Genomic DNA, 20,666 nt, shown 5'->3' on the forward strand with positions numbered 1-20,666 from the left:
TTAAACTTTGCGTAATTACAAATGATACATAAACATACTTTAACTAATATTATAAATAATTTTTATACCGCGTTTTGATACAAGTAATCTCAAATATAATAATCTTTGCAGTGGTCTAACTATAAAAGATGTAATATTTAAATTTACAGAAGTTCCAACCGCTGAAGCCTGCAAGATAACCTTAGAACTCTATATCCGAGACCCTAACCCAACTATAGACGTTCCCAGCAACCAATTAGCAACCCTCATAGAATTTACCACGATGAAGACAAACTTCATGTTCAACAACCACAACTATATACAAACAAATAGCCTAAGCATGGGCAACCCAGTATCACCAGTTCTAGCCAATATTTTTATGACACAAGTTGAAACACATGCAATTAACACAGCATTACATCCACCACCATACTGGTACAAATATGTAGATGACACGGTTGCGGGATTCAAATCTACAGAACACACACTAAGTTTTTTCAATCACATTAACTCTATACATCCTAACAGTAACTTCACATGTAAACAGGAAGAAAGCAATCAAATATCATTTCTTAATCTCAAAATTACAAGACCCGAAACACAATTTAAAACAGAAATCCACCGGAAAATCACCCATACTGAACCATACATTCCTTGGGACTCAGCACATGAAACAAAACAAAAACTCAACATACTAAGAAACCAAATAAACACAGCCATAAAACTATGCTCGCCAGATAAAATTAACGATGAATTAGACAAAATAAAACAATACTTCATCAACATCAATAAGTTTCCTCCACAAACCGTTGAAAATATTATACGCACACACCTAGACAGAAAGTAAAATCAACCAACAAAAGTAAATATATCTCACGAATCAAAAAATCACGAAATCATATACTGCTGCATACCATATATTCCTGACATCAGCAGACAAATAACCAACATTTGGCAAAAACTAGTAACAAAATATGACATTCCAGTTAATACCAAATTTATTCAAAAACCAGGCACAAAACTGAGGTCTATACTATGTCAAAACTACACTGACAAACACCACACCAACATTATTTATAAAATACAATGTGATAACTGCCACGATTTCTATATTGGAGAAACAAGTAGAAAATGGAAACCAGATTCAAAGAACATAAAAAGTCACCTTCACACGTTTTCGAACACTGCAAATCAAATAAACACAACATAACCATAGAAAACACTCAAATACTAAATAAAGAAACAAACATAAACAAACGCAAAATTAAAGAAGCCTTACTTATACAACAACTTAAGCCCAAAATAAACCAATGCAAAGGAACACCTTTATACCTATATTAAAAAAAATAAATGAAATAATAATAATATAATAAATAATTTAATAAATAATAATAATATAATAAATAATTTAATAAATAATAATAATATAATAAATAATTTAATAAATAATAATAATATTATAAATAATTTAATAAATAATAATATAATAAATAATTTAATAAATAATAATAATATAATAAATAATTTAATAAATAATAATAATATAATAAATAATTTAATAAATAATAAATAATTTAATAAATAATAAATAATTTAATAAATAATAAATAATTTAATAAATAATAAATAATTTAATAAATAATAAATAATTTAATAAATAGTAATAATATAATAAATAATTTAATAAATAATAATAATATAATAAATAATTTAATAAATAATAATAATATAATAAATAATATAAAATTATATATTCAAATATCTAAGCCCGCCCTCTACATTCCGACACTCAGTTACACAACCTCTTTCAAACATGTGCTCAGCTTCCGGTCAGTTACCTCTTTCTTTGTGAACCTGACGATGACCGAAGAAGGTTCGCTCCTCTACGTAAAAGATTTTCTCAACCCAAACGAGCCGTTTTTACATAAATATTTTTCGTCCCACATCTTGCTAATGTCGTATTAATCCGCTATTGAAATACCAACTATATAGTAATAGATAAAACGTGTTTCCATTATTTTGTCCTTAGAAGACCAAGTTTGATACCAGTGAGAGGTATAATGAGTTAGTTCAGTTTAATATATCTGTGATGGGTATATTAAACCAACTCGATTCAGAAGCTGCACAGGGAAAATGACGTACTTTGTCTTGGTCAAAACTTCGAACTTTCAAAACAGATTCTGCAAATTTCTTATAATAGAATATAATGTTAGATTTAGTTCACAACAAAAAAATGAGACCACGAGCTTTCTCTTTGGAGAATGGCCACTGATTATCAACATAGGAACTTTGATCTCGTTGAATTTAACGTATTATACGGCCAAACTACAACTCAAAGTAGTCTAAGTACTCGTCAGGATACAGTTCTAATTTGGATACAAACATAAAGCAACATTTGCGCGTGTGGCTTGTTTTTATTTAGGTTGGGCGTTATTAATGTATTCTCTCTTCTTTCATATTTAATGAAAAGATGTCTATCAGCTACAAGGTTATTTTGTGCAGTGAATGTTTATAAATTTAACACTGAAGTTTTGTGAATTCAGACGCAGTAATTAAACTTCATTTGTATTGTTTGATTGTACACATAAAACACAGCGTGCACGAATATACTTCTATGACCTACTTTTTTAAGGGAAGAAACACTTTTATAAAATAAGAGAGGGCAGGTTTGGAGCAACGCGTATCAGCAGAATAATCCATAGCTGCCTATAGTGTATATCAGGTTTCATAAAGAATTCTGATCAGCGGTGTATTTGATATCTCAAAGAAATTCCAAAGTAACCACTCTGCTAAATGGAAAAGGTTTATGTTTTTTATAAACATTAATGTGTTTGATTCTCTATCGTTGATACAGATAGATGTAGATCAAACGAAGCAAGTTTGTCTGATAAAACATCGCCTGTGTTTAATTTTTCTTTAACGGAACCATGAACATACTAAGCCTACTAAAGTTTCATCTTAGTTTTAGTATTGCTTCTCCATTTCGTTTGTTTTTCTTAAAGCAAAGTTACGTTCGATTACCTGCTACGTCAACCACAAAGAATCGAACCTTGAATTTTAGTATCATGAGTCCCTAAACTTACCGCAATATTACCGAAGAACTCTTCTTTTAGTTAACAATTTTACAAAAATATTCGTTTCACTCTACACACTCTTTTGTTTTTTCTTTTTATCGCACATGCACTAGTGTTAAAATGTACGTTTACAGAGATACAATAATAATGTGGTAAAATAAAACAAGTTAAACTTGTAAAAGCTAAACTCTGGTATTTAACAATATACTTACTCTTTGTAAGCACGTATCTTGCAATCTACTAAATGAAGGTTTAATTTGGTTTGAATTAATGTACTCAAGCTATCCCTAAGTTAGCAATGATAGACTAGAGTGAATTCAACTAGTAAACATCACCCACCGACAACTTTTAGGCTACTCTTTTACCAACTAATAGTGGGATTTACCGTTATATTTAACGCCCCCACTACAGCTGAAAAGGTGAACATGTTCGGTGACTTGGTTTTGAACCCCTGTTTCAGGAAGAGAAGGTACAGTTCTAATTTTGCACAACCAACAGACTAGTGCTGAGCTCTTATTAGCCCATTAAAGTACTTTACGTATTTCTCATGCTATTACGAATAGTTGATGACTAGTTCAAAGAACACGAGGTAGAGCTTGGACAACATGTTTGAGGACTGGTTCAAAGACCATATAGTGAGCAGATGTAAATCTTATCGAGCCTCTGTGGTCAGTTCTTGATAGTGGTATTCAAAACAGATTTCTACTACCATCAACGTCAATTCGACGATTACAATAAGTCTTAATAAATAATTGTTAAAACCATCACTGCTTAATACACAAGGCATTGTTCTATTCGTCCCACATCTTGCTAATGTCATATTAATCCTCTATTTAAATTATATAGAGTGGGCTTATTATTAACCGTCTTGTGTAGGATCAACATAGAATGAGTTTATTATTAACCGTCTTCTGTAGGGTCAACATAGAATGAGTTTATTATTAACTGTCTTGTGTAGGGTCAACATAGAATGAGTTTATTATTAACTGTCTTGTGTAGGGTCAACATAGAATGAGTTTATTATTAACTGTCTTGTGTAGGGTCAACATAGAATGAGTTTATTATTAACTGTCTTGTGTAGGGTCAACATAGAATGAGTTTATTATTAACTGTCTTGTGTAGGGTCAACATAGAATGAGTTTATTATTAACTGTCTTGTGTAGGGTCAACATAGAATGAGTTTATTATTAACTGTCTTGTGTAGGGTCAACATAGAATGAGTTTATTATTAACTGTCTTGTGTAGGGTCAACATAGAATGAGTTTATTATTAACTATGTTCTGTAGGTTGGAGTTATTATTAGTTATTTTGCGCATGACAAACATGGGATGGGTTTATTATTAACTCACTTGCGTAGGGTTAACATAGAATGGCTTTGTTATTAACCGTCTTCTGTAGGGTTAACATAGGTTGGGTTTATTATTAATTATCTTGTGTAGGGTTAATGTCGGCGGGGTTTATTATACTGTTTGTTAAAATTTTTCACTAAAAGAAATCATAGTAAATCTACTGTTTCTCAAGTCAAAAAAGTTGTTGACCTTTCAGTATAATAAGTAACCCAGTTGTTTTGATTGTTAGTACTAAAAGAACACCTAATAACTCAGACTGCTTGAAAAAGTCAACAAGCGAGATGAATTAATGGCTAGCAATTTGTTGTACCTGATGACTTAATTAACAACATTTGTGTTCTTGATTTCTTTGCGATTCACTCTCTAACTCGACATAAACATAAAGTAAATATTATTTTAAAAGTTTTGTCTGTTTGTTGATTCAGTATCAAACACTGAACGAGTTTTGATATCTCGACAGCATTACTTCAGAAGGAGGCATTTTAGATGCAGAAATCGACAACAGATGCATGAAAACAAATCAGATAACAGTACACTTAACACCATTGTCACATCGCAAACAAATATCCCTCGAAACAAAACGAATTCTCCACCACATCTTTTTCATGTCAACAATAGTGCCAAATATGGGCATTTACATCAAGACATTAAAGGAAGGTTTTCAAAGTAAAGAAAAAAAATGCTCTCGAATTAGTTTTGATGTTAGCATCAGAGACAAAACATGTAACGATGAGGTACAAGAGAAGGTGAAAAACAAGTCAGTTGGGTCGAACACCTAATTTGTCAACATTTACGTTCTCTGCCACAGAGTCAGTACACAAATAAGTAGGTGGAAAGCAAATGGACGATCACGCAGATGGTGGACTGAAGAGGTTCTTAGCGTCCTATAAAAAGATGACGACACAAGAGGGGAACAGGGACCATTCCCTCTGTCTTTCCTAAACGCTAAAAATACGACGTCAGAGGAGAGGAATAAGAAACCATTCCCCGTGTCTTCCCTCAAGACATTGAAGGAAGGTGAAGTGAAATGAGTGACGATTAAACCATTATTACTTAGCAGCTTGGTCAACTTAGCAGTTGTATATTAATATTTACCAAGTAACACAAAACTTCACAGTTCTACATAAAATTACTTGTTTAGACATATCAAGGCCTGTCATGGCCAGGTGGTTAAGGCACTCGACTCGTAATCTCAGGGTCGCAGGTTTGAATCCTTGTCACACCAAACATGCTCGCCCTATCAGCCGTGGGGGCATTTTAATATGACGGGAAATCTCACTATTCGTTGGTAAAAGAGTATCCCAAGAGTTGGCTGTGGGTGGTGATGACTAGCTGCCCTCTTTCTAGTCTTACACTGCTAAATTAGGGAAGGCTATCGCAGATAGCCCTCGAGTAGCTTTGCGTGAAATTCAAAACAAACCAAATCAAATCAGACATATTACGTCGAACGTGTCTTATTGGTTAATGTGTTGTGAATTCGATGATTTGTGGTTCATGGCCCGTTACTGTAAAATATCTTATAGTCTTTTAGTTCTAGAGTTGAGATGACTGTATATAATTTGCTGTGATAAAATTCTGAAACAAACAAATAAAACCATCTGTTTTTTGTTGACGTATTATTAATGCTGTTACAATGTATTATTTTTTCTTCGCAACGACAAAATAAAACTTTGTTATGTGAACTAATCCGTCTTTTTATAACTTCAAGAAAAGCCTTCTTATACCAGTTAAAGCTAATGTTACGTTAAATTGTTTGCATACAGGAGCGTTAAGCTACACCATGGCTTATCGTCGCTGTAATCAAGTTACATGTCGAACCCTGAAATTTAACATGATAATCCCTCCAGTTTACCACTGAGCCACCAGAGGAAGTCAGGTTGATGTATCAATTAAATTTCCGAATGACTGTTGTGTTATTACGAAAGAGAAATAAACTGATGACAGTTGTTAATAAATATGTAAGTTTTTGTGTTTAGACTAGGGCTCTAACAAATTACCTTGTTAAGTTTCTTCATCTTTACCTGTTGCCATTTGTATAGTCCTAATTGATTATTTTCAACTATTTGGGGTCGTAGACTGTATCTCCCTCACTAAGAGAAGTTAGCGCCATCTAGCAAGCCTTGTTCGAGGTAATTGTCAGAATATTACACAGGTGTTCGCACAAAGATCTCCAGTGCACTGTTGATCGTAGTTTGAAGTAGACTAGTTTAAGACTGAGACGTCATGTTGCACGTGCGTTTAGTGATGCCTTTTCTTCTCAAGGTAGGTGAAGTTCTGAGGATGATTCGATAATTAAATGATTCTTAAAATACAGCTGAAAAGGGATTTTAAAATGTATATAATAACATTTACTGAAATCGTTTTATTTCGTTATTACATTATTACCTCATTTCATATCAAAAGTTATAAAATCTTTTTTGAATGCTTCACAAATTCAACGAGTACGTTACCTTTCTATGTCTGTAAAGTATCGATTCATGTCGTTGAGTTTCCTGGTTCACAAACACGATCTGCTGTAAGACAGTTTCACATGTAATTAAAACCGTATCATATATATAAAGCATTTACTTTAGCGCTAAAAATAGAGGTGTAATACTTGTGGTGGACACAGCATAGATAACTCATTATGTAGCTTGTTTGTTTCAAATTTGGCGCAAAGCTACACGAGAGCTGTCTACGCTAGCCGTCCTTAATTTAGCAGTACGAGATTAAAGAGAAGGCAGCTAATCATCGCCACCCATTACTAACTTTGTAGGTACTCTTTTACCAAAGAATAGTGGGGTTGATCGCCACCTCATAACGCCCCCACGGCTGAAAGGGCTAGCATGTTTTGGTGGGACGGGGACATTGTGTAACTTTGTGTTCAAATATAAAATCAATCAATATTTCAGATTCATTTCAGGTAATGTTTTACACCTAATCATTTCTTTAGTGAAACAAGCGTATGCAACTTGGAATTATGTTTCAAAGCTTAAGAATTCACAGTGTAAACTCAGTGAAACAAGCAAATGAACAAAAAAATACGAACCCCTCTTTAAATCTTCCATCAGTGTTTTATGGTGAATGAAAATTTTTTAAACTGAAACATCAAAAAGGCTCAGATATTAAGAAGTAACAAAATAATTATCTTTTTTTTTTCTATTCTTCGCGTATTCAACTTTGTGTATTCTAAAATAGTAAACGGAATCAAAATATTTATTACAACTAGTAAACGGAGAACATAGAGTGCGTAGTTATGCACACCAAAGGAGAATCTTCGTGGAGGAAAGTGGCTAAAAACGCACTTGAATTTAATACGCCAATTCGTTTTCTCTGTTCAGTTGATAACATTGCGTCGTATTCTCTTACAGCATTAGTCCGCCGTTACATCCAATAAACGTCATAATCGACCACTAAAGGATATTATGGTATCAATCCTTTTTAATCTCAGTGCTGTATACTACTGAAATATCCTGTCGGGCAGAATAGACCTTACTTCCTATGAAAAACAAAGAAACAGAGCAACTAGAACAAGGAAATCTTATAACGTTTCAGACCACACGCTAATGCCATTACAGTATGAAACTAGACAACCAAAACATTTTAACATTTCTTAAAGAAGAGGAAAATATATATATGATGCGCCAATATATCATTCTTATGTATAGTTATTTGTACAACTTAAATAAATATATTCATTTATCTCGGGATAAATCGATAGCAGTAGGCCATATATAAATTGTAATGTTCAAGATAGTACTGAAAAAACTCTTAGAAATAAAATTATATGTTAGTTCTGAATCCTGAAATAGACTATTTCTTATTTCATCAGTTTTGGTCTTGGCTCATGTTGAGGTAGTTCGTAATATAAGGCTTAAAAGTTAAAGTTTTATTAAGATTTTTTTAGAAATTTTATTAAATCGATGGGAAGGAAGGGAACAGGGTATGTATTTTACAAAATACTATTTTATACCGTGTAACTTTTAACAGTATATTCGTAGCTCTAAATCTAACAAAAGATGTATCTTATTATATATACATGTTTAACTATGAAGTGTATTAAAGATGAAATATTTCGTTTTTTAAACTTAAGGAACTTTTTCTTTGTCGGAACAACTTCTTAGAGCCGTTATTCTTTAATATTCTACAATGGACGTGAGATGAGTGTAGGTGTGATTAGGTTACATCGACATGCATTGTGTTCTTAAACTACAGTAGTGAGTTCGTGTGTTTATTCAATTTACAGATGTTAGAGATTTAGTTACAATAGAAATATCTCTTTACGTTTCAGGACTCGACTGTTTACTTTGAATATTTGCATAGTTACCAATTTTGAACTGGACAGTTCACTTGGTCATTCAGAATTTATACGGTCATCACTTAGATACGAACAGTAGAAAATAATACTTGACAGGTACACCAAACTTATTAAACTGTTATTTCTAAAATAAAACTTTAAGGTGATGTAATGTTTATTCTATAACCGAGCAATCTCTGATCGAAGCAAACTACCTACATAGACCAAAACTAAAAATCAAGCTAATAATTACAGCTTTTAGGCTTATTAGTTTCTTATGCTTTGTCAGCTTTTATAATGTCATACTCCATAAAGAAATAGCTTTTCGGAGAACACTATCTCTGTTCTGACGAGTTTTGATATTGAACGAAAAGCCTTTTAAACAATAACCTGTAATAAAAACAAAATAGATAAATCTAAAGTTTTAATTTGAAATGGGCAAATTAAGAAGAATGGGAAAAACAAATATATCCAGTTTTCAAGATTTTTGTCACAAATTTTAGGCCTAATGGCTTTTGATGCTTTACTAGTTTACGGCATTCATATCATAACTTGTATAGAAATGAGCACTGCTAATTAAATGTATTGTTCTTACTTTCTTATAAGTATTAGAATCCTTGTTATATCAGTTGGATCTCTCGTTGCTAATGGTATTTTCGGCCGTAATCCCAATAGTACCTCACGAATTCCCCTGCTTAGGAGATTTAGGTTAGTATTAAATTTATGTACAAAAGTAACGATAATCCCTAGAAAAATTTAGTGAAAAATTCAAAATGTTAAAAATTGATATATTAAACTTCTTAAATAACGGTGTTAAGAAAAGTAGCAATAAAGAAAGAATATAGTATTCTTTAGTGAACTGTATTTGCCATAACACATTAATATTAGGCCTATTATATATGTTAATACTACATTCATTGTCTATTCTCTCAGGAATTTTCAAGAATAAAAGAGTGTGTGATAACAGTATTTCAAACGCACTGTGTTCTATCCGTATTCACTGCCAACGACGTAACTTACTCAATCCAGAACTCATTAGTATGTCTTATTTATTGAACATATAAACACTAGCGGTTTGTTTCTTTTCATATTATCTTCATAACATCGTCTTGTGACCAATAATAGTCTATTCAACTGCTCCGACATGGTAACTTTTAGAATACCATAATACCGAAATATTTCACTACAATAAATGAATGTTTGCTTATAGAGTCAGAAAGCAGTACGGTAAAGATGGTGCTGGGAAAAAACATATTAAAAGATAAATGCTCACATAATTGTACAATAACTAAGAAGAGTAATGACAATATAATTAAAATAAACCAATTATTACAATTAAATGTTGTTATGATTAAACTTTAGTGTAATTCAGTGTCCTCAGTGCAATGTCAGGGTTATTAAATGATACTGTCCGTTAACACTGTGACGAATCGACTATGTACCAATATTTTAAAAACAGCCATTATTCTATTCAAACAGTTGTAAACGGTGTATCTTAACATCAAATGAATGCTGCAGTAATAAAACAGCTTTGTTTCAGAAAATTACTTTAGTATAACAATATCGTGAATAAACACTGCTTTAATGTAACTACTTGTATCAGATAATTACTTTAGTATAACAATATCGTGTATAAACATGCTGTAATGTAACTACTTGTATCAGATAATTACTTTAGTATAACAATATCGTGTATAAACATGCTGTAATGTAACTACTTGTATCAGATAATTACTTTAGTATAACAATATCGTGTATAAACACTGCTGTAATGTAACTACTTGTATCAGATAATTACTTTAGTATAACAATATCGTGTATAAACATGCTGTAATGTAACTACTTGTATCAGATAATTACTTTAGTATAACAATATCGTGTATAAACACTGCTGTAATGTAACTACTTGTATCAGATAATTACTTTAGTATAACAATATCGTGTATAAACACTGCTGTAATGTAACTACTTGTATCAGATAATTACTTTAGTATAACAATATCGTGTATAAACATGCTGTAATGTAACTACTTGTATCAGATAATTACTTTAGTATAACAATATCGTGTATAAACACTGCTGTAATGTAACTACTTGTATCAGATAATTACTTTAGTATAATAACATCGTGCATAAACACTGCTGTAATGTAACTACTTGTATCAGATAATTACTTTAGTATAACGATATCGTGCATAAACACTGCTGTAATGTAACTACTTGTATTAGATAATTACTTTAGTATAACAATAAACGCTGTTGTAATGTAACTACTTGTATCAGATAATTATTTTAGTATAACAATATTGTGTATAAACATGCTGTAATGTAAGTACTTGTATCAGATAATTACTTTAGTATAACAATATCGTGTATAAACACTGCTGTAATGTAACTACTTGTATCAGATAATTACTTCAGTATAACAATATCGTGTATAAACATGCTGTAATGTAACTACTTGTATCAGATAATTACTTTAGTATAACGATATCATGTATAAACATGCTGTAATGTAACTAATTGTATCAGATAATTACTTTAGTATAACAATATCGTGTATAAACATGCTTTAATGTAACTACTTGTATCAGATAATTACTTTAGTATAACAATATCGTGTATAAACATGCTGTAATGTAAGTATTTGTATCAGATAATTATTTTAGTATAACAATATCGTGTATAAACGCTGTTGTAATGTAACTACTTGTATCAGATAATTACTTTAGTATAACAATATCGTGTATAAACATGCTGTAATGTAACTACTTGTATCAGATAATTACTTTAGTATAACAATATCGTGTATAAACATGCTGTAATGTAACTACTTGTATCAGATAATTACTTTAGTATAAAAATATTGTGTATAAACGCTGTTGTAATGATACGATTTGGATTAGATAATTACTTTAGTATAACAACATTGTGTATAAACACTGCTGTAATGTAACTACTTGTATTAGATAATTACTTTAGTATAACAATAAACGCTGTTGTAACGTAACTACTTGTATCAGATAATTACTTTAGTATAATAACATCGTGCATAAACACTGCTGTAATGTAACTACTTGTATCAGATAATTATTTTAGTATAACAATATCGTGTATAAACATGCTGTAATGTAAGTACTTGTATCAGATAATTACTTTAGTATAACAATATAGTGTATAAACACTGCTGTAATGTAACTACTTGTATCAGATAATTACTTCAGTATAACAATAGCGTGTATAAACATGCTGTAATGTAACTACTTGTATCAGATAATTACTTTAGAATAACGATATCATGTATAAACATGATGTAATGTAACTAATTTTACCAGAAAATTACTTTAGTATAACGATATCATGTATAAACATGCTGTAATGTAACTACTTGTATCAGATAATTACTTTAGTATAACAATATCGTGTATAAACATGCTGTAATGAAACTACTTGTATCAGATAATTACTCTAGTATAACATTATCGTGTATAAACATGATGTAATGTAACTACTTGTATCAGATAATTACTTTAGTATAACGATATCGTGTATAAACATGCTGTAATGTAACTACTTGTATCAGATAATTACTTTAGTATAATAACATCGTGCATAAACACTGCTGTAATGTAACTACTTGTATCAGATAATTACTTTGGTATAACGATATTATGTATATACATGCTGTAATGTAACTACTTGTATCAGATAATTACTTTAGTATAACAATATCGTGTATAAACATGCTGTAATGTAACTACTTGTATCAGATAATTACTTTAGTATAACAATATCGTGTATAAACATGCTGTAATGTAACAACTTGTATCAGATAATTACTTTAGTATAACAATATCGTGTATAAACACTGCTGTAATGTAACTACTTGTATCAGATAATTACTTTAGTATAACAATATCGTGTATAAAAACTGCTGTAATGTAACTACATGTATCAGATAATTACTTTAGTATAACAACATTGTGTATAAACACTGCTGTAATGTAACTACTTGTATCAGATAATTACTTTGGTATAACAATATCGTGTATAAACATGCTGTAATGTAACTACTTGTATCAGATAATTACTTTGGTATAACAATATCGTGTATAAACATGCTGTAATGTAACTACTTGTATCAGATAATTACTTTATCATAACAATATCGTGTATAAACATGCTGTAATGTAACTACTTGAAAGATAATTACTCTAGTATAACATTATCGTGTATAAACATGTTGTAATGTAACTACTTGTATCAGATAATTACTTTAGTATAACAATAAACGCTGTTGTAACGTAACTACTTGTATCAGATAATTACTTTAGTATAATAACATCGTGCATAAACACTGCTGTAATGTAACTACTTGTATCAGATAATTATTTTAGTATAACAATATTGTGTATAAACATGCTGTAATGTAAGTACTTGTATCAGATAATTACTTTAGTATAACGATATCGTGTATAAACATGCTGTAATGTAACTACTTGTATCAGATAATTACTTTAGTATAATAACATCGTGCATAAACACTGCTGTAATGTAACTACTTGTATCAGATAATTACTTTAGTATAACAATAAACGCTGTTGTAATGTAACTACTTGTATCAGATAATTATTTTAGTATAACAATATTGTGTATAAACATGCTGTAATGTAAGTACTTGTATCAGATAATTACTTTAGTATAACAATATCGTGTATAAACACTGCTGTAATGTAACTACTTGTATCAGATAATTACTTCAGTATAACAATATCGTGTATAAACATGCTGTAATGTAACTACTTGTATCAGATAATTACTTTAGTATAACGATATCATGTATAAACATGCTGTAATGTAACTAATTGTATCAGATAATTACTTTAGTATAACAATATCGTGTATAAACATGCTGTAATGTAAGTACTTGTATCAGATAATTATTTTAGTATAACAATATCGTGTATAAACGCTGTTGTAATGTAACTACTTGTATCAGATAATTACTTTAGTATAACAATATTGTGTATAAACATGCTGTAATGTAACTACTTGTATCAGATAATTACTTTAGTATAACAATATCGTGTATAAACATGCTGTAATGTAACTACTTGTATCAGATAATTACTTTAGTATAAAAATATTGTGTATAAACGCTGTTGTAATGATACGATTTGGATTAGATAATTACTTTAGTATAACAACATTGTGTATAAACACTGCTGTAATGTAACTACTTGTATTAGATAATTACTTTAGTATAACAATAAACGCTGTTGTAACGTAACTACTTGTATCAGATAATTACTTTAGTATAATAACATCGTGCATAAACACTGCTGTAATGTAACTACTTGTATCAGATAATTACTTTAGTATAATAACATCGTGCATAAACACTGCTGTAATGTAACTACTTGTATCAGATAATTACTTTAGTATAACAACATTGTGTATAAACACTGCTGTAATGTAACTACTTGTATCAGATAATTACTTTGGTATAACGATATTATGTATATACATGCTGTAATGTAACTACTTGTATCAGATAATTACTTTAGTATAACAATATCGTGTATAAACATGCTGTAATGTAACTACTTGTATCAGATAATTACTTTAGTATAACAATATCGTGTATAAACATGCTGTAATGTAACAACTTGTATCAGATAATTACTTTAGTATAACAATATCGTGTATAAACACTGCTGTAATGTAACTACTTGTATCAGATAATTACTTTAGTATAACAATATCGTGTATAAACACTGCTGTAATGTAACTACATGTATCATATAATTACTTTAGTATAACAACATTGTGTATAAACACTGCTGTAATGTAACTACTTGTATCAGATAATTACTTTGGTATAACAATATCGTGTATAAACATGCTGTAATGTAACTACTTGTATCAGATAATTACTTTGGTATAACAATATCGTGTATAAACATGCTGTAATGTAACTACTTGTATCAGATAATTACTTTATTATAACAATATCGTGTATAAACATGCTGTAATGTAACTACTTGAAAGATAATTACTCTAGTATAACATTATCGTGTATAAACATGTTGTAATGTAACTACTTGTATCAGATAATTACTTTAGTATAACGATATCGTGTATAAACATGCTGTAATGTAACTACTTGTATCAGATAATTACTTTAGTATAACAATACCGTGTATAAACACTGCTGTAATGTAACTACTTGTATCAGATAATTACTTTGGTATAACAATATCGTGTATAAACATGCTGTAATGTAACTACTTGTATCAGATAATTACTTTAGTATAACAATATCGTGTATAAACATGCTGTAATGTAACTACTTGTGTCAGATAATTACTTTAGTACAACCATATCGTGTATAAACATGCTGTAATGTAACTACTTGTATCAGATAATTACTTTAGTATAACAATATCGTGTATAAACACTGCTGTAATGTAACTACTTGTATCAGATAATTACTTTAGTATAACAACATTGTGTATAAACACTGCTGTAATGTAACTACTTGTATCAGATAATTACTTTGGTATAACAATATCGTCTATAAACATGCTGTAATGTAACTACTTGTGCCTGATAATTACTTTAGTATAACGATAACATGTATAAACATGCTGTAATGTAACTACTTGTATCAGATAATTACTTTAGTATAACAATATCGTGTATAAACATGCTGTAATGTAACTACTTGTATCAGATAATTACTTTAGTATAACAACATCGTGTATAAACATGCTGTAATGTAACTACTTGTATCAGATAATTACTGTAGTATAACAATATCGTGTATAAACATGCCGTAATGTAACTACTTGTATCAGATAATTACTTTAGTATAACCATATCGTGTATAAACATGCTGTAATGTAACTACTTGTATCAGATAATTACTTTAGTATAACAACATCGTGTATAAACATGCTGTAATGTAACTACTTGTATCAGATAATTACTGTAGTATAACATTATCGTGTATGAACATGCTGTAATGTAACTACTTGTATCAGATTATTACTTTAGTATAACGATATCGTGTATAAACACTGCTGTAATGTAACTACTTGTATCAGATAATTACTTTAGTATAACAATATCGTGTATAAACTTGCTGTAATGTAACTACTTGTATCAGATAATTACTTTAGTATAACAATATCGTGTATAAACATGCTGTAATGTAACTACTTGTATCAGATAATTACATTTGTATAACAATATCGTGTATAAACACTGCTGTAATGTAACTACTTGTATCAGATAATTACTTTAGTATAACAATATCGTGTATAAAAACTGCTGTAATGTAACTACATGTATCAGATAATTACTTTAGTATAACAACATTGTGTATAAACACTGCTGTAATGTAACTACTTGTATCAGATAATTACTTTGGTATAACAATATCGTGTATAAACATGCTGTAATGTAACTACTTGTATCAGATAATTACTTTGGTATAACAATATCGTGTATAAACATGCTGTAATGTAACTACTTGTATCAGATAATTACTTTATCATAACAATATCGTGTATAAACATGCTGTAATGTAACTACTTGAAAGATAATTACTCTAGTATAACATTATCGTGTATAAACATGTTGTAATGTAACTACTTGTATCAGATAATTACTTTAGTATAACAATAAACGCTGTTGTAACGTAACTACTTGTATCAGATAATTACTTTAGTATAATAACATCGTGCATAAACACTGCTGTAATGTAACTACTTGTATCAGATAATTATTTTAGTATAACAATATTGTGTATAAACATGCTGTAATGTAAGTACTTGTATCAGATAATTACTTTAGTATAACGATATCGTGTATAAACATGCTGTAATGTAACTACTTGTATCAGATAATTACTTTAGTATAATAACATCGTGTATAAACACTGCTGTAATGTAACTACTTGTATCAGATAATTACTTTAGTATAACAATAAACGCTGTTGTAATGTAACTACTTGTATCAGATAATTATTTTAGTATAACAATATTGTGTATAAACATGCTGTAATGTAAGTACTTGTATCAGATAATTACTTTAGTATAACAATATCGTGTATAAACACTGCTGTAATGTAACTACTTGTATCAGATAATTACTTCAGTATAACAATATCGTGTATAAACATGCTGTAATGTAACTACTTGTATCAGATAATTACTTTAGTATAACGATATCATGTATAAACATGCTGTAATGTAACTAATTGTATCAGATAATTACTTTAGTATAACAATATCGTGTATAAACATGCTGTAATGTAAGTACTTGTATCAGATAATTATTTTAGTATAACAATATCGTGTATAAACGCTGTTGTAATGTAACTACTTGTATCAGATAATTACTTTAGTATAACAATATTGTGTATAAACATGCTGTAATGTAACTACTTGTATCAGATAATTACTTTAGTATAACAATATCGTGTATAAACATGCTGTAATGTAACTACTTGTATCAGATAATTACTTTAGTATAAAAATATTGTGTATAAACGCTGTTGTAATGATACGATTTGGATTAGATAATTACTTTAGTATAACAACATTGTGTATAAACACTGCTGTAATGTAACTACTTCTATTAGATAATTACTTTAGTATAACAATAAACGCTGTTGTAACGTAACTACTTGTATCAGATAATTACTTTAGTATAATAACATCGTGCATAAACACTGCTGTAATGTAACTACTTGTATCAGATAATTACTTTAGTATAACAACATCGTGCATAAACACTGCTGTAATGTAACTACTTGTATCAGATAATTACTTTAGTATAACAACATTGTGTATAAACACTGCTGTAATGTAACTACTTGTATCAGATAATTACTTTGGTATAACGATATTATGTATAAACATGCTGTAATGTAACTACTTGTATCAGATAATTACTTTAGTATAACAATATCGTGTATAAACATGCTGTAATGTAACAACTTGTATCAGATAATTACTTTAGTATAACAATATCGTGTATAAACACTGCTGTAATGTAACTACTTGTATCAGATAATTACTTTAGTATAACAATATCGTGTATAAACACTGCTGTAATGTAACTACTTGTATCATATAATTACTTTAGTATAACAACATTGTGTATAAACACTGCTGTAATGTAACTACTTGTATCAGATAATTACTTTGGTATAACAATATCGTGTATAAACATGCTGTAATGTAACTACTTGTATCAGATAATTACTTTGGTATAACAATATCGTGTATAAACATGCTGTAATGTAACTACTTGTATCAGATAATTACTTTATTATAACAATATCGTGTATAAACATGCTGTAATGTAACTACTTGAAAGATAATTACTCTAGTATAACATTATCGTGTATAAACATGTTGTAATGTAACTACTTGTATCAGATAATTACTTTAGTATAACGATATCGTGTATAAACATGCTGTAATGTAACTACTTGTATCAGATAATTACTTTAGTATAACAATATCGTGTATAAACACTGCTGTAATGTAACTACTTGTATCAGATAATTACTTTGGTATAACAATATCGTGTATAAACATGCTGTAATGTAACTACTTGTATCAGATAATTACTTTAGTATAACAATATCGTGTATAAACATGCTGTAATGTAACTACTTGTGTCAGATAATTACTTTAGTACAACCATATCGTGTATAAACATGCTGTAATGTAACTACTTGTATCAGATAATTACTTTAGTATAACAATATCGTGTATAAACACTGCTGTAATGTAACTACTTGTATCAGATAATTACTTTAGTATAACAACATTGTGTATAAACACTGCTGTAATGTAACTACTTGTATCAGATAATTACTTTGGTATAACAATATCGTCTATAAACATGCTGTAATGTAACTACTTGTGCCTGATAATTACTTTAGTATAATGATAACATGTATAAACATGCTGTAATGTAACTACTTGTATCAGATAATTACTTTAGTATAACAATATCGTGTATAAACATGCTGTAATGTAACTACTTGTATCAGATAATTACTTTAGTATAACAACATCGTGTATAAACATGCTGTAATGTAACTACTTGTATCAGATAATTACTTTAGTATAACAATATCGTGTATAAACATGCCGTAATGTAACTACTTGTATCAGATAATTACTTTAGTATAACCATATCGTGTATAAACATGCTGTAATGTAACTACTTGTATCAGATAATTACTTTAGTATAACAACATCGTGTATAAACATGCTGTAATGTAACTACTTGTATCAGATAATTACTGTAGTATAACATTATCGTGTATGAACATGCTGTAATGTAACTACTTGTATCAGATAATTACTTTAGTATAACAATATCGTGTATAAACTTGCTGTAATGTAACTACTTGTATCAGATAATTACTTTAGTATAACAATATCGTGTATAAACATTCTGTAATGTAACTACTTGTATCAGACAATTACTTTAGTATAACAATATCGTGTATAAGCATGCTGTAATGTAACTACTTGTATCAGATAATTACTTTAGTATAACAATATCGTGTATAAACACTGCTGTAACGTAACTACTTGTATCAGATAATTACTTTAGTATAACATTATCATGTATAAATATGCTGTAATGTAACTACTTGTATCAGATAATTACTTTAGTATAACGATATCGTGTATAAACATGCTGTAATGTAACTACTTGTACCAGATAATTACTTTAGTATAACAATATCGTGTATAAACATGCTGTAATGTAACTACTTGTATCAGATAATTACTTTAGTATAACAATATCGTGTATAAACACTGCTGTAATGTAACTAGTTGTATCAGATAATAACTTTAGTATAACAACATTGTGTATAAACACTGCTGTAATGTAACTACTTGTATTAGATAATTACTTTAGTATAACAATAAACGCTGTTGTAACGTAACTACCTGTATCAGATAATTACTTTAGTATAATAACATCGTGCATAAACACTGCTGTAATGTAACTACTTGTATCAGATAATTACTTTAGTATAATAACATCGTGCATAAACACTGCTGTAATGTAACTACTTGTATCAGATAATTACTTTAGTATAACAACATTGTGTATAAACACTGCTGTAATGTAACTACTTGTATCAGATAATTACTTTGGTATAACGATATTATGTATATACATGCTGTAATGTAACTACTTGTATCAGATAATTACTTTAGTATAACAATATCGTGTATAAACATGCTGTAATGTAACTACTTGTATCAGATAATTACTTTAGTATAACAATATCGTGTATAAACATGCTGTAATGTAACAACTTGTATCAGATAATTACTTTAGTATAACAATATCGTGTATAAACACTGCTGTAATGTAACTACTTGTATCAGATAATTACTTTAGTATAACAATATCGTGTATAAACACTGCTGTAATGTAACTACATGTATCATATAATTACTTTAGTATAACAACATTGTGTATAAACACTGCTGTAATGTAACTACTTGTATCAGATAATTACTTTGGTATAACAATATCGTGTATAAACATGCTGTAATGTAACTACTTGTATCAGATAATTACTTTGGTATAACAATATCGTGTATAAACATGCTGTAATGTAACTACTTGTATCAGATAATTACTTTAGTATAACAATATCGTGTATAAACATGCTGTAATGTAACTACTTGAAAGATAATTACTCTAGTATAACATTATCGTGTATAAACATGCTGTAATGTAACTACTTGTATCAGATAATTACTTTAGTATAACGATATCGTGTATAAACATGCTGTAATGTAACTACTTGTATCAGATAATTACTTTAGTATAACAATATCGTGTATAAACACTGCTGTAATGTAACTACTTGTATCAGATAATTACTTTGGTATAACAATATCGTGTATAAACATGCTGTAATGTAACTAC

The 20,666-nt window shown here is 29.3% G+C and overlaps 1 protein-coding gene across 2 annotated transcripts in view; it reads left to right on the top strand.

Moving 5' to 3' along the window:
• The first annotated feature begins 6,592 nt into the window (after nt 1-6,592).
• The window catches only part of LOC143233658 (calcitonin gene-related peptide type 1 receptor-like), a 75,453-nt gene continuing 61,379 nt past the window's right edge, over nt 6,593-20,666 (top strand). For both annotated transcript variants that reach the window (XM_076470124.1, XM_076470125.1), the window contains exon 1: nt 6,593-6,664. In XM_076470124.1, the coding sequence (XP_076326239.1) occupies nt 6,626-6,664 (39 nt within the window). In that variant the 5' untranslated portion in view covers nt 6,593-6,625. The remainder of the gene's footprint in view (nt 6,665-20,666) is intronic.

This window comes from Tachypleus tridentatus, chromosome 12 (genome assembly GCF_004210375.1).
Source record: "Tachypleus tridentatus isolate NWPU-2018 chromosome 12, ASM421037v1, whole genome shotgun sequence".
Classification (NCBI taxonomy): Eukaryota; Metazoa; Arthropoda; class Merostomata; order Xiphosura; family Limulidae; genus Tachypleus; species Tachypleus tridentatus.